The following is a 15,904-nucleotide window of genomic DNA, read 5'->3' on the forward strand; positions in this document are numbered from 1 at the left end:
AGGACGAAAGCTCGTCGTCAGGTTCGTCATCGCGGCGCGTTCGAGATCCAGTGGTTGGCGAGCTCTAGGCTTAGTTGGCGGCACAACAAGTCGCTATGGAGGAGATGAGGCGAGCCTCGCAACACCAGATGGAGGAGATGCAGCGACAAATGTTCGCGTTCACGCAGGAGTCTTCACCCTTGCCTCAAATTCGCTCGGCATGATGCCACAGATGCCTCAGATGTCGCCCGGCACGATGCCATAGATGCCTCAGATGTCGCCCGGCACGATGCCACAGATGCCTCAGATGTCGCCCGACATGATGCCACAGATGCCTCAGACGACGCCGTCGCCTCAGATGCACCTGTCGCCTCAGATGCACCCTATGCATCAGATAACGCCGCCATCAGTTTCAATGGCGGATGCTCAGATGATGCCGCCAGCTTCAGCAGAGTTCCAGCGAGAGCGTACGAGCGGCAATGCACGAGGAGGTAGCAGCAGTTCCGGAGGAAGATTTGGCGGAAGAGAAAGTAAAACATTCAAGGAGTGGTTTACAAACCGAGGAAAGGGAAAATGGAAAAGAAAAATAAAAAGATTGAACATTTTTTTTAATTATTTGTCGTACATTATAATTATTATTGTAATCGAAGAACAAACGGATAATTTTTATTATAATTATGAATATTAATTAATGAATTTTATAATTAATAAACTAAAGTACATATTATTTGATTACAATCATAGAATATATAAGCATAACAAAAAAATACTATCGGGTGCGACTATTCGCACCCTAAAATGAGGCTTGTAGACCATTGGGTACGACTGTTCGCACCCAAAGGTCGATATTCCCCGCCAAATTATGGCGAGAAGACCATTGGCTGGGAAAAGTCGCACCCAATGGTTTGGCGGGAAGGCCATCAGGTGTGACTTTTCGCACCAAAAGGCCTACCCGCCAAACCTTTGGGTGCGAAAAGTCGCACCCAAAGGCCTTCCCGCCATACCTTTGGGTGCGAAAAGTCGCACCCAATGGCCTTCCCGCCATAATTTGGGACTTTTTCAACATCATTTTTCTGACTTATGGGTGCGATTGTGGGTGCGAAATGTCGCACCTAAAAAAGTCGCACCTAAAAGTCATGACATTCGGGTGCGACTTGTCGCACCCACGACCTTTAGGTGCGGACTTGTGGGTGCGAAAAAGTCGCACCCAAAGGTATTATTGGGTGCAACTTTTGACTTTTAGGTGCGAAAAAAGTCGCACCCAATGCTATTTTTTGTACTAGTGTGTGTTCTAGTGGTACAGAGTCAATAATCCACGCGTTTTGAACTCTCCATGGGCTAAGAAAGTATGAAAAATTGGTGGCTTCGAGAACATGGTCAAGAATCTGAGAGGCGAGTACGCGATCGACCTTTTCCTTAGAGCTATGAACTCCCTTAAGTTAGAATTTTTTGTTGCTTTGGTGTAGGAATTGTGGAATCACATAAATAATATTTACTCCGGAAAAAGGCGAGGTCATTAGGCGAGATGGTGGAGTGGACTGATGGCTTCGTCGAGGAGTTTCGGCTGGCTGGGGAAGGTAAAAAGCTGGAGAACGGCACTGCCTAGGTTTGTAGATGGACGCCTTCGCCGACAGGGGTTGCTACGGTATCGATGGACGTGACCACCAACATCAACGAGGGAGCTATTGGTGTGGACAATATTGTTCGGGACAACAGGGGCGCGGTCTTGGTTCAGAGATCGTGTCGAGAAGCCATGGCCTCTCCCCAGGTCGTACACAAGCTACAACTATCCTCCAAGGTATGTTGTTCGCTTGCGATTCGGGGTGGAGACGGGTTATTATCGAGTCGGACTGTTTGGAGGTTGTTACGACTATACGAAGAGGGCTCATTCCAGTAACGGAACTTGGAACGATTCTCAATGACATTAGGGTTTTCGCGTCTAATTTTATATTTTTGAGATTATGTTCATTCCACGTCCACGTAATACGGTAGTCGCTCATGACTTGGCTCGCTTTGCTACTAATCGTAGAACGGACACCCGGTGGTTGGGTAATGTGCCACCTTGTGCTTGGCAAGAAGTCATGAATGACCATTGTCGTATTAGTCCTTGATTGTAACCACGGTTTTTTTGTCATCTCAGTGAGAGTTTAATATATTAGCCGAGGTTTCGCCCACGTTTTCGAAAAAAAAAAAAATTATGCCAGGTCCGAAAAAAAATATGTGCTAGCCCCAAACTTCTCAGTGACTTCCTTCAGGCACACCAAAATATCAAACCACAAATCAATTAAACTAGAGCTTAGAAGCTCATGCGTCCGAATTCTTACCACTTAACTATTAATGGCTTTTCGTAGTATACTATATCAAGATAATGATGGTTATAGTGCAACCGCAATATTAATTCGATTATTAATTTAAAAGTCAAGCATTTTAAGAGCACAATGCCCTATAAACGTATACCCTACAAGAAATAATTAAGCTCGTCATATGGAATCGTCTAACAAGTCATTTCCTGTATTGTTCCTGCCATCTTTAAATGAGGAAAAACTATACTTTGAAAATAGTTTCGAAAATTTTGTCTCGAAATTAACTGGAAAATGAGATGGAACTAAAAGTCACGTTTAGTACCATTTTAGCGTTTATTTAAGTTTTGTATTTATTTATTTATATATTAAGTAGTTATTTTTTTTAGTTGTTACTTCACATTAAAAGAGAAAATGACACACATATATATAAGTATATATCATATATTTAAGTGAAATATCGAATTTAATATTTGATTTTAAAAAATGTTGAGTTTCTACCCTCTATTTAATTAAAATGATGAAATTATACCCTAATAAATAATTGTGTCACAAATATTATTTTATTGACTTTTCAATGTTAACCGTAAATATTTATATGCCAATCTCATTTTAGCTTTATTTATTTGCGCCTTATTTATAATTTATTGTGAAAAACAAATACGAAATTTAAATGAAATAAAATTAAAACTTTATAAATGAACAAATAAAAAGGAAAACGTTATATAATAAAATTCAACTTTCAGAAATAAAAAACGAAATACTGCAAATTTGTTTTTATTTAGTAAATTTAAATAGTTAACAAAACAAAATGAAGGAGTGATTGTATAAAAGATTCAAATGAAAAACGCTAATGCAAAAAAATTATATAAGAAACTTAGAATAGAAAAGTACATCACGATGTCCGTCGGCCCGGGATTGATTTTATAAAAAGTGTTTAGATCAATTGTGTTCTTTGTCACTTTTTGCAATAAACTAAAACAAAAATACTCTCGAAACCAAAATAATATAGTACTAAAAAAATATTTGTAACTAATTAGGTCATTTGTAACTAACTATACCACTACTAAAAATTTGACATGACTAGAGAGTTTCATTTAGGCAGTAACACATGATCATCTTTGATAATAATAAAAATTGTTAATAAGTATGTTCTATTTCTAAAGTTACAAAAAATAAAATAAAAAAGTTGGAATATTTAGCAATTCAGTGTAAAATTGAAATAAATTACGATAATGAGAAGAGATTTGTAATTAACTAGGCCACTTTTTAGATCTAGCTTATGTTTGACAATTTATAGGGATATAGCCAAATAGCTAGCTATTAGCCAGGGACATTCTCAAACGTTGATCAAAACATTTGCAAAGTAATTCCCATGAGCCTTCCCTCACCTGATTCTCTACCTCCGCTTTCTGAAGAAATTTGCGAAGAAAAAGAAAAACAACCTCCTCTGCCTTGCCTTTCTGTTTACCAGTAGAATACAAGCCAAAAATTCGATTTTTTATTGTATACTTCTCACGATTGGGCTCGATCAAACGGTTCGATCGATCGATCGCGCCTGATCTGAATTCGAATTTTCGTATCTATGCTCCGACTCTTCGAATGCTCGGATTCGAGGCCGTTGGTTTTCGTTTGCCGAGCTCCGGTGATCGTCTGATAGAGTTAGGTTTAGGGTTTGTCTAGTATAATTTGAATTTTCGAGGTATAATGCTCTCTAATCATCTTCAAAATGGTATCGAGACCGCGAAGATGGTGTGGTCGAGGCTTCCAAACACCGAGGACGGCGAGCCCGACGCGGTCGGAATTTCGAAGAAAAGCGATGAAAGCAACGTAGAGAGTCTCGACTACGAAGTCATCGAGAATTGCGCTTACTGGGAAGAGCAGGTCCCATTTCTGAGGTTTCTTGTTCTGAGTTCAGCCGTGCTCGAACTTGCTTTATGAGTTTAATGGAGTTTAATTCGGGTTTGATTGTGTGTTATATTAGGCTCAAAGAGGGAAGCTTTATGTTGGATACTGTGTTGTCGTGAAGTGGTTCTTAGCTTTACTTATTGGTATCGGTAAGCGTTTGATTTTGTATTTATGACTCTTCTTCTTTTATTGCCATGGATACGTAGAATTTGATATGCTATATTCTAGTATCTCATTCATATAATGTACAGCAATAGTACTAGTATGCGAAATAAGAAAATAGAATAAAGAAGAATCTGATTCATCTGGATCCTCAGACATTAGTGAAGATTGGGATCGTAATTGTTGTTATAGAGGAAGTTATCTGTGTTGACATTCTTATTTAATATTTAGGATTGTGTTGTTAGCTTTTTCTCTTCGTGTAACTGATGTACTTACGGATTTACGTATCTAATCAATTGCAATAGGTACGGGGCTAGCGGCTGTTTTCATTAACATCTCCGTTGAGAATTTCGCGGGCTGGAAGTTCGAGTTGACGTTTTCGATAATACAAAAATCTTATGTGGCTGGATTCATAGTGTACATAGTAATCAACTTGGTTTTAGTATTTTCCTCTGTATATATCATCACGCAATTCGCACCCGCGGCAGCGGGATCCGGTATTCCAGAAATCAAGGGCTATTTGAATGGTACTAGGACATCCAGGATTTTCTTTTTCTTTGGATTTTTTATACATATTTTTTTTTCTTCATGTTTGTTCTTCATCATGAATGCTGACATTTTTTTTTAATGCAATTGTTAGGGATTGATGTTCATGGCATCCTTCTTTTTAGAACCTTGATTGGAAAGGTGTGACGATCTCTCTCATTTCTATGTCTTTTTTGTTGGTTAAATTTGTAAAAGTTTTGTTCACCTTTATTTCTTTGTATACTATACAGATATTTGGAAGCATTGGCTCTGTAGGAGGAGGTCTAGCTCTCGGAAAAGAAGGTCCTCTCGTCCATACCGGTGCTTGTATTGCTTCTTTGGTTGGACAAGTAAGCTTGGAATCTTGTATCCTTTATTTATTTTTATTTTTCATCTTTGGTTGGACAAGTAAGCTTGGAACCTTGTTATGAGGTTTCTGGAGTGACTGGTGAAATAAAAATCTTGTGCCTGGTTTTTTTTTTCTTCATAAATGTCAAACATGTTCTAAATAATTTTCATCTTATGATCCTAAACCAGGGCGGGTCTACAAAGTATCATCTCCGTTCCAGGTGGTTGCAAATATTTACAAGCGACCGTGATCGCCGAGATCTCGTGAGTACCTTGTATTTTTTTTCCCCAGTTAGTTATTAAGAATTCCATGAGAGGGAACAAAGACAGTTCTCTCTGAGGATCTTTCTTGTTCAATAAGTTATACTCTCCACCTATTTTTTAACTATAGATATTAATTACCTTTAAGTTGTATTCACTTTGCGCTACTGTAACTTTTGAGAAGGTCACCTGTGGATGTGCAGCTGGAGTTGCTGCTGCGTTCAGAGCTCCCGTCGGAGGTGTATTGTTTGCCCTTGAAGAAGTAACATCATGGTATTGTATATATCTTTCATTGGGCTTATCATTGATCACTATAAATTAATTACCAAAATTTGACGAAGGGGTTGATATATATTATTTTTGCCCCCTCTCTGAAGGTGGAGGAGTCAACTTATGTGGCGTGTGTTCTTTACTTCTGCTGTTGTGGCGGTTGTAGTGCGTTCTGCTATGAATTGGTGTGGAAGTGGAAAGTGTGGTCATTTTGGCTCAGGTGGCTTTATAATATGGGACATTTCAGGGTTAGTTCTATCCTTTGAACTGCTCAATATAATGGCCTTTTTCTTGTTCGCTTGCAAGCCATCTGACTAAGCTTTACTTTCAGTGCTCAAGAAGACTACTCTTTCGAGGAGTTTGTACCCATGGCAGTTATTGGCGTAACTGGAGGGTTATTGGGTATGTCTTTCTATAACAACATGCTGTTCACTATTTGTTTTATTCTCATCTCTTTTCACATGTTTTTTTTGTTTGCTTGTTTGTTTGTAGGAGCGTTATTCAACCAGTTAACATTTTACATCTCCAGTTGGCGTCGAAATTACTTGCACAAAAGAGGGAGTCGAGTAAAGGTAAGCACTTTACTTAACTCATAAATAAATGGAAACGAACATGTTGTGGTAATTTGTTGGTTTGTAAATGTAACTAATGAGTTTCTTTCTGTAACCCTAGTGGCTCCTCTTCGTTTTCCCTCTCCTCTTTTATATTTTTTTCCCCTATATTATGCAGATTTACGAAGCATGCCTCATTTCCGTAATAACATCACTTATTTCCTTTGGCTTGCCACTTTTGAGAAAATGCACTCCATGCCCTGAACCAGATCCTAGTTCTGGAATTGAGTGCCCAAGACCACCGGGGATGTATGGGAATTATGTTAATGTAAGTTAAGTTACTGATTAGTTTTCTGAAAAAGACTTTTTTTTTTTTTTTTTTTTTTTACCTTCTTTCCATTTTTCATTCTCTTGGTCTGGGTGGGTATTCACTTTCCTGCCCAGTTTGTATGCTTGACCTAAAATTTGGTGATTCTACATTGTTTCCTTTATTCTATTTCATTACGTGGAGGTTACAAATCCAACTTATACGCAAACATATCTTTCTCTTTTAGTTAAATGTAGAAGATACCTGACTTCTTAATGCTATTTTTTATTTCAGTTCTATTGCAGTAACAAGAATGAGTACAACGATCTTGCTACTCTTTTCTTCAATACTCAGGTTGTTTACTATTCGAGAACTATCTGTTTTCAGACATATCAAGCCTAGTCTTCGTCCTCATTTTAATTTTATTGTTTTCATTACTTTTGGCAGGATGACGCTATAAGGAATTTATTTAGTGCGAAAACGATTCACGAGTTTAGCGCTCAAAGTCTGTTGACTTTTCTGGTACTGTACTTTCTGTGTCCTAATACAGCTATTCCATGGGTTTTTTTATAAATTTTTTTGGTTAGATTATTTATTTAGTTATTCTGTTTTGCAGGTTATGTTTTATTCATTGGCAGTTGTAACATTTGGCACTGCAGTTCCAGCCGGTCAATTTGTCCCTGGAATAATGATAGGCTCAACTTATGGACGTCTTGTTGGTATTTTTGTTGTTAGCTTTTACAAAAAGCTCAACATCGAAGAGGGAACGTAAGTTTTTAATCATTAATTTCTTTTTTTGGTTTCACATCTTTTCCTGAAATTATCTGAGGAAATTTTGATGTTTGTGCAGATATGCGCTTCTTGGAGCTGCTTCTTTTCTCGGTGGTTCAATGCGAATGACTGTCACATTATGTGTGATTATGGTTGAAATCACGAATAACTTAAAACTTTTACCACTGATCATGCTTGTTCTTCTAATATCAAAGGTGATGTATCCTGTATAGCTTCTTACTAATTGGGTATAGAAAATTATTTAATTCTTTTTTTACTCTACAGGCTGTCGGTGATGCGTTCAACGAGGGTCTGTATGAAGAACAAGCGCGGTTAAAGAATATTCCATTATTAGAATCGAGACCTAAGTACGAGATGCGCAAAATGACCGCAAAAGATGCCTGTGGTACAAGGGTAATTTCCTTATATTCTTCATCTTCATCTTCTCCTTAGACAATGATGAAATCTTTAAAATAGTGATATAATGACAAAACGAGGTTTACTTTTCTTAGATAGTTTTCCTGTGTAAATTGTAGCTAATTTTTAGCGTTTTCTTTTTGTATTTTGTTCGGGCATGATAGTTCTCTTTATATTTTAAGGCATTCTTATCTTATTGAATAAATAAAAACAATGAATTGTTCAATTTCTAATTCTGTTCTCTCTTCTCTTTGGTGTATTGTTTTCTGCTTGAAGGTGATTGCTTTTCCTCGTGTGGTCAAGGTTGCAGATTTAGTTTCTATTTTACGAAGCAACAAGCACAATGGTTTTCCTGTATGAACGCTCTTCCCTCAGTTTTCCTCGTTTAATATTTTTCCCTGTTTGTAAATTAATATTCAATTCACCTGATATAGGTGATAGACCACACAAGAAGCGGAGAAACACTTGTCATGGGGCTCATGCTTCGGAGGTGTGACAAAATATCTATATGTATTGTTTTTAATCAATTGCTCTCATTTTCAAGAAGAATAAAGTTTCATCGCTTCATTAAACAGTCACTTGTTGGTACTTCTTCAATCCAAGGCAGATTTTCAGCACGGCCCTTTGCCAACTGATTCAAGAGAATCCAGGTCTATTAGGTGAGCTTAGAGCTTTGAACTTCTGTGTTCCTGTGCAGTATTTAAATTTTAGTTCTATTTTCTTTTTTTACGATTTTTGTTTTTGCTTTGGTTCCAGGCATAGTCTGAATGAGTTTGTGAAGCCAGCTTCAAGTAAAGGAATGTCGATAGATGATATACATCTTAGTCCAGATGACTTGGAAATGTACATCGATCTATCCCCATTTTTGAACCCTTCTCCGTACATCGTTCCCGAAGATATGTCCTTGACAAAGGTGGTTCAATTTTGATATGTATCCGATTATTTGACTTTCTCATCTAAGATTGACTTGTGTGTTTCTTATTGTATCTATGTTCTTATTGAGAAGTGCGTATCTTGGTATAATACAGGTGTACAATCTTTTCCGTCAGCTTGGTTTGAGACACTTGTTCGTCGCTCCTCGTCCATCTCGTGTTCTTGGTTTAATTACAAGAAAAGATTTGTTGATCGAGGTAACACATCTCTTTTTTTTTTTTTTTTTTTTTTTTTTTTTTTTTTAATTCGTAATCGTCTTTTTCAATAATATTGGAAGTACAGTATCTGATTTTTTTATTGCTTGGCTAATAGGAAAATGAAGATTCATCCTTGGAGCTCCACTCGACTACTGTAAGGTCTCTATTGATGCTTTTTTATTTTTTTTCTATCGTCTATGGATGATTATTGATTGTCTGATTGGTGGTGGTTTTATCTAAATGAATTTTACTATAATTGATTTCAGTAAATATTTTATATTAAATCATCAGACTATTATTTTTCAAGCCTTTTCCGATATTTTTCTTCACTATGAACCCACTCTGCAAATATAATTACAGAGCTTCTTCATATATGTGACTTATAGATTTACTGTGAAAGCAATTATCTAATTTTTATGTTTTGTTATTGTACATACGAATTTGCTTGACATGAAACCCCATTTTCATGAACTTGTTCATAACAGAGCTCGACATTTCGATAGACAAATAATCACAGGCAATGAAGAAGTTGAACGACCGCTTCTCAATGGCCTTCTCATACAACAACAACAACAACATACTTTCGGATGATATTTACTTTTTCTCCGACCTCCTAGTGAAATCTACTCTCTGGCTTTCTCTACGATACCAACTTTCCATTATTTTAGGTGGGGGTTCAGACTCGGAATTATTCGTTGATTTCTTCAGAAAAGAAATCCGAGTTTTGTATCAAATACAACAATAGAAATCAAACAATAACAAGTCAATAATTTTTCTTCTTCTTCTGGAACTGTGGTGTTGCATGTATCATGGTAAAAAAAAAATTGGTAATATTATAACAAAATATGTACCAAGAAACTCTTTTTGAACTTAAAAAGTGAACAAGAGATCGGCGAATTTACGATAAAAAAGGATTATTTCAAAAATGTATGCCTATTTGGTATTGTTTTTTCATTATCTAATAGTAGCTATTTATTTCAAAAGAGCATGACATTGTCATGAATGGTAGTTTTTTCATGACATTTGTTGTCATACATTTGGAATAAATGACTTCTATTGGATAATCGGAAAATCCGTCTCAGCATATTATCAAAAAATACATCTGAAAAGACATAAAATCTCTCTTCTTTTTTTTTTTTTTTTTTTTTTTTTTTTTTTTTTTTTTTAATAAAAGTGATGTTCAAATTCAAACAAAAGTTTATCAATTACGCCCCAAAAAAAAGCCCGGAAACCAAGGCGACCAATAGAAGCGCGGCATGAGGAACGACGACGGCGGCGCTGTTTGCGGTTGGGGAAGGAGCGACAATCGGGACAGGTGGCGAGACGAAAATGGAGGACGATGGGGTCGGGGCAGCGTTGGCTTTGAGTCTCGGCACGTTGATGTCGACCTTCTGGCCGGCCTTGCAATGGCCCGGAACGCCGCAGATGAAGAAGTGGTGGCCGTGGCTCGTGATCGCGATCGAGTCGTTCCCGGACGTGTAGCTCTTCATCGGCACCGAAGCATTGCACGCCTTGTACATCGCGTGTGTCACCCTCATTACGTTGTGGAACTCCGGGTTGTATTCGAAACCTATTTTTCAAATTAGTAATTCATTAGTAAAAAAAAAATATTAAGAGGACGCTGGCTCGATAATAATTTCGAGTCATGATATTATTTAAACAAATACTATTGAATTTATATTGGAAGTGATGATTGAAATATCGATATATTGACGAGTATTCTTGCACATTCGATTCGATTGACGGATAAATTACTTTCTAACACCAATGAATATTTTGGAGATATCTCAAATACGAAGAAAAAAAATTGTTTACTGACAGATATACACTTATCAATGGGTATATACTAACATTTATTTTAGATTTTTTATGCGTAAAGTAAGAATTTTCATTTATATAAGCATTTTTTTTAGTGTTTTAAGTTTTCCTAATTTACATTCAAGCATGTGTAAGACTTCATAGTAGTGTTTTTTTTTTTTTTTTTTTTTGTCATAATAAAATGACTCTAGTTCTTTGATTACTATAGGGCCGAGTTACAAAGAGACTCACGGTACATGATCTCTTACATTATCCCCCCAAAAAAAAAATCTCTTAACATTATTCTATGATGAAAGCGTGCTTTAGTCATATACATGTCAAAAAAGTTGGAATACAATAACACTAAAACGAGTGTAGAGTAAGCAAGCAAATGGCCGACCAAAAGTAATAAATAAAATAGGAAAAATAAAACACCACTAAAATACTGATGTTCTATAGCAATTTGTTTTTCATGTACGCATAATTGAAAGAAGAAAAAAAAATAAGATACGAAAAACGAAAACAACAATATACGTCATTACATATTGCGTTATATAGCCGTTGGTATGTATGTATAATTTATTCGTTTACGTTGGTTTCTATAGAAGAGTGATAATTAGGACAAGAGTGCAAATTGAACACAACTGCCTGAAACCGAGAAGAGACTCTCCTAGGATATAGAGAAGAGGGAAAATAAATAGTGATGAGAGGAAAATTATTTATTAGAGATGGCTCTATAAAAGCTCATTAAATCGAGGAATTCATATATACTTTAATAAATAAATAAATACATAAATCATGCATTGTGGCACTCTTAAGGTATGCATGCATGTGAATGAGTCTTGTGAGTTGATAAACTGTAGTTAATAGTTACTTAATACTAACTACAAAGAAAAATGGTGGTTTGATTAAAATAACTAAGGGATAAGATTACTCACGGATGACGTCACCAACTCCAAAGGTTTTAGTGGCAGACCAGAGCTTGTAGTCCACATTGCCCATGGTGGTCCATCCACTAGAGTCTCCAACCTTGTAAACCGAACCATTGCAACACAATATGGCACTACTCAGAATAATGGCCAAACCAAACATGACCTTAAAATTCACCATTAACGCCATGTCTATATTATACTAGAAACCCTTGAAAAAGAAGAAGAAGAAGAAGCTGTTATTGGGTATGTATGTTTGGTGAGAGAATTATGAGAAGTGGGGATTTGGAGAAGGGTTTATAAAGCTTTTGGAGTGTGGTCTAGTGGGAACATATGAAATAATATATTGGTAATTATGAAATGCACTAAGTGGTCCCTCTTTTTTTTTTTTTTTAAATTTTTTCTGTGTTTATAATATATTAGGGGGTTTCTTTCTCTAGCTAGTGCTAAGGCAAAAAGGGTATTTGTGAAGTTAATATTTATGTATAGAAACAGAATACTACGTAAAAGAGAAATTTCATTATTATTTTATGTGTAATAATAAGTCAAAATCGATTTTATATCTAAATTTGCATAAATTTTATATTATGTGCATTTTATTACCAAATTACCTTTAAAACTACAAAAAAAAAAAAAAAAAAAAAATTTATCTCATTGCATTGTACTATTTGGAAGAAAAAAAGATATGCATGAGATGCCAGGATTTCATAATTAATTGTAACTTACAATGACCACACTCAATTGAGTCATGCCAGGATTTTCTGATAAAACTATGTTTTTAGGCTAAGTTGATGAAAATTTGTATAGCTCTAGAATTTATTTGTGATTTTAGAGATACCAATTGAATTTGATTTATTATATCCCACGTATAAAGTGAAATTTTATGTGATATATATATATATATATATATATATATATATATATATATATATATATATATATATATAGCTTTTGGGATATATATCTAAACATGATATATTGGAAGTACTTATTTTTGTTTTTGTTTTTTCTTTTATTGACTCCATAACAAGTTTTACTATTTGATATAGGAGGGACTTGTAAGGAAAGAATGTTGGAGGGAGTTTGTTGGTCAAGTGGTTGCTTGTTAGTTCTATAATATCACACAACAGAAATTCTATAATTTGGAAATCTTGTGTTTTTTTAATGGGTTCTATTATTATTGGTGAATTTCATGATTGAAATTTCCTAACACAGTTATATGTCATGGTTTTCAGGTTGTATCATATTTAGGTTGCTTCTACTTCAGAGAAGTAATGTCTTGCTTGATACTTTTCCTGTTATACCACATTTTCTTTCCTTCAAGCACTTGTGTACAAATGATGGTACTTATTTTTCCCCATCAAAATAAGATCAAGAGTTAATGGTCGTTCACAAACATCCAATAGATATTGAGTATATTATAACCTGATAGCGCCATCAAGAACTTAAATCGAACAATTCAAAATCGAAGAAGAATAGAAAATAAGTTAAAGTTGCAAAAAACAGTTTCGGAACAAAAATCGTTAATGATTATAAATTAACTATCAAACTTCAATGGCATACATGAAATGTTAAAAAAGTTCAAACAATGCTACATCACCGTATTGATTATTTATTTAAAATTCATAAAAACTTGACTATTTAATAAATTTTTAAATTTTAGTGACTTAATTACTTAATATTTTGATTAGATTAATGAAAAAAAGGATAATTGGCATAGCAAAGGCACATCTTTTTTTTTTGTGGGAAAGGCACACATCTTTTATTGCACATAGTCGTGCTATATGTAGAACATACAAGAGGTAATAGTAAAATATTAAATACAAAAAACCATTCAATTGTATGCTCTGAACATATAATACTATACTGCTAACACGTCATACAAAAGCCATTTATCATCAAAACTTCTCAAAAGACTAGTTTAAAAAACGCGCTAATCAGCAATATTTTTTTTTTTAAAAAGTGAAAAAGAAAAATAAGTAAAATAAAGTAAGTTTAGACTTTTAATTGTATTAAATATAATATATATTAAAAAATTATACAAAATATATTGATAAGAGAGGGAGGAAAGAAATTAATATACATAAAAAAATTATACAAAATATATTTATGAAAGAAGGAAAAAAAAATCAAAATCGGAAGTAAAAAAAAAATCAAAACCGGAAGGAAAAAAAAAATGGCTCCACGTGTCGCTGTCTGGCGGCACTAGAATTCAAGTTGAAATAAAAATATATACAAAATATATTGATGAGAGAGGGGAAAAAAATTAAAGGTCAGGAAAAAAAATAAATGATAATATATGTTATTGATATAGTATAATATAGTATTAGTAATTATGATTATAATATACATAAAAAAAATATACAAAATATATTGATGTTTGGAAGGGAAAAAAAATCAAAATTGGAAAGCAAAAAAAATTCAAAATCGGAAGTAAAAAAAAAAATCAAAATCGGAAGGGAAAAAAAATGGCTTCCACGTGTCGCTGCCTGGCGGCACTAGGATTCAAGTTGGAAAAAAAATATATACAAAATATATTGATGAGAGAGGGAAAAAAAATTAAAGGTCGGAAAAAAAAATGATAATATATGTTATTGATATAGTATTAGTAATTATGATTATAATATACATAAAAAAATTATATAAAATATATTGATATTTGGAAGGGGAAAAAAAATTGAAACAAAAAAAAAACAAAACTGGAAGGCAAAAGGCAAAAGGCAAAAGGCAAAAGGCAAAAGGCGAAAAAAAAATGAAGGCTCCTGCAAAGAAAAAAAAAAAGAAAAAAAATATCCGCCACGTGTCGCCATATGACGACGCCACGTGGCGGAACGTGGTCAAAAGTTGAAGAGGTCATGCCTCTTATTATCTATGTTATGGACAACAAAAAAAGAACTACAATTTTTTTTTTAGTAAACGTGGGCGGAACCACAGAAGATAACATTAAAAGCCCTCACTTAAATGGAGGAGGAAAACCGTAGTTACAACAATTGAGATTTATCTTTCAAAACCTCACGCATGGCGCATGGGGGGACAAGCCCCTCCCATCGCACATCCGAACTAATGACAAGAGCATAGCGACCTAAATTGTGGGCAGCCCCATTACAAGCACGAGGCAAGAAGGAGATGGAAAAGACGGAGAACCACAAAGCACTAACCTTGATGTTCTCGATAATGGTACCCAATTCCGTGTGGGGGCTCGACTTCGAACCGAACGAGTTAATCACCACAAGGCAATCCGATTGAATGACCACCTTTCTCCACCCAAGATCCTTGGCTAAAGACATACCCCGAAGGATGGCGGTGGCTTCGGCGAGGGGAGGAGCGAAGGCCGCGTTCTTCACCGTAATCTCCGAAGCAACCACGTCCCCTCTACTATTCCGGATAACGCACCCGGTGCCAAAACGACCCCCGGAACGGTCCAACGCCGCGTCGACACTAACCGCCACCATGCCCAGGCTAGGGGGGCCACGCGACCACGACGGGGCTGCCACTCTCAACTCGGGTCACGGTGTTGGCCCTCTTGTACTCTGCGAGGAAGTCCCCTGTCCAACGAATGAGTTCGCTCGAATCCCATCCACCACCTCCGGCCACCATGTTGTTTATAACATTCCAAATCTCCCAAGCCAAGGTGATGAAGAAATCTAAGTTACGTACCTCTCCCCGATCTAGGGCCCTCAAGAAGATGTTGATGGCGGTCTCGTCCCTAGTGTCCGCTACCATGTTGGCAAAACCCGCGAGTTTCCACGTTTTGCGCGCCCATTGACAACCCCAAATGGCATGCACCACCGTTTCCGGCCCGGAATGGCAAACCGGGCACTCGTCCTCAATGATCCTCCTCTGAGTGAGAGCAACATTTACCGGTAACCAACCTTTGCACGCTCTCCAAGAAAAAAGTTTGATCTTAGGGGGTAGCTTGAGCTCCCAAAGTCTCTCCCACCAATCGGCGTAGGCCCGAGGATTCGACGAGCAAGCTATCGAAGAGACCGTCATGGCCACCCGATAACCACTCTTCACCGAGTATTCGGCGTCCTTCGAGTAATGTCATCTCATCACATCCTCGGTTCCGGATTCGCTCTCCGGGATCCCAAGAATAGCCTCTGCATCATCTAGCAAACATAGCTCGGATTAACTCCTCATTCCATTTCCCCCCAAGAAGCTTTAGCTCAACCACGCGCATGTCGTCGGGAATGAACGGGGGGTCGGATAGAGTAAAGGAGTAGGTATGGGGTAGCCACTTGTCACTCCC

General features: G+C 36.3%; 3 protein-coding genes across 3 annotated transcripts; 1 reads left to right on the top strand and 2 right to left on the bottom strand.

The window, feature by feature from the left end:
• The first annotated feature begins 3,708 nt into the window (after positions 1-3,708).
• On the top strand, positions 3,709-9,711 carry CLC-D (chloride channel D). Its single transcript, XM_089616653.1, has 23 exons — positions 3,709-4,163; positions 4,264-4,336; positions 4,655-4,876; positions 4,990-5,036; positions 5,126-5,224; positions 5,412-5,486; positions 5,668-5,756; positions 5,861-6,001; positions 6,085-6,155; positions 6,246-6,325; positions 6,483-6,632; positions 6,906-6,965; positions 7,059-7,133; positions 7,228-7,379; positions 7,462-7,597; positions 7,668-7,796; positions 8,076-8,153; positions 8,234-8,289; positions 8,375-8,458; positions 8,556-8,712; positions 8,828-8,929; positions 9,045-9,088; positions 9,415-9,711. Exons 1-23 carry the CDS (start codon positions 3,987-3,989, stop codon positions 9,518-9,520), a joined length of 2,403 nt encoding a protein of 800 aa, XP_089472779.1. The 5' UTR covers positions 3,709-3,986; the 3' UTR covers positions 9,521-9,711.
• A 388-nt stretch (positions 9,712-10,099) lies between these two features.
• Positions 10,100-11,921, bottom strand: LOC149393033 (Cupredoxin superfamily protein). The gene is made up of 2 exons (XM_089616654.1): positions 11,665-11,921; positions 10,100-10,499 (listed from the first exon to the last, which is right to left on the bottom strand). The coding sequence occupies exons 1-2, from the start codon at positions 11,843-11,845 to the stop codon at positions 10,135-10,137; spliced, it is 546 nt and encodes a 181-aa protein (XP_089472780.1). The 5' UTR covers positions 11,846-11,921; the 3' UTR covers positions 10,100-10,134.
• A 2,715-nt stretch (positions 11,922-14,636) lies between these two features.
• LOC149393034 (uncharacterized) lies at positions 14,637-15,107 on the bottom strand. Its single transcript, XM_089617885.1, has one exon. It carries the CDS (start codon positions 15,105-15,107, stop codon positions 14,637-14,639), a length of 471 nt encoding a protein of 156 aa, XP_089474011.1.
• Between the last annotated feature and the right edge of the window lie 797 nt (positions 15,108-15,904).

This window comes from Urtica dioica, chromosome 6 (assembly GCF_054948205.1).
Source record: "Urtica dioica subsp. dioica isolate 48M chromosome 6, U.dioica_male_clone48M_v1_H2, whole genome shotgun sequence".
Taxonomy (NCBI): Eukaryota; Viridiplantae; Streptophyta; class Magnoliopsida; order Rosales; family Urticaceae; genus Urtica; species Urtica dioica.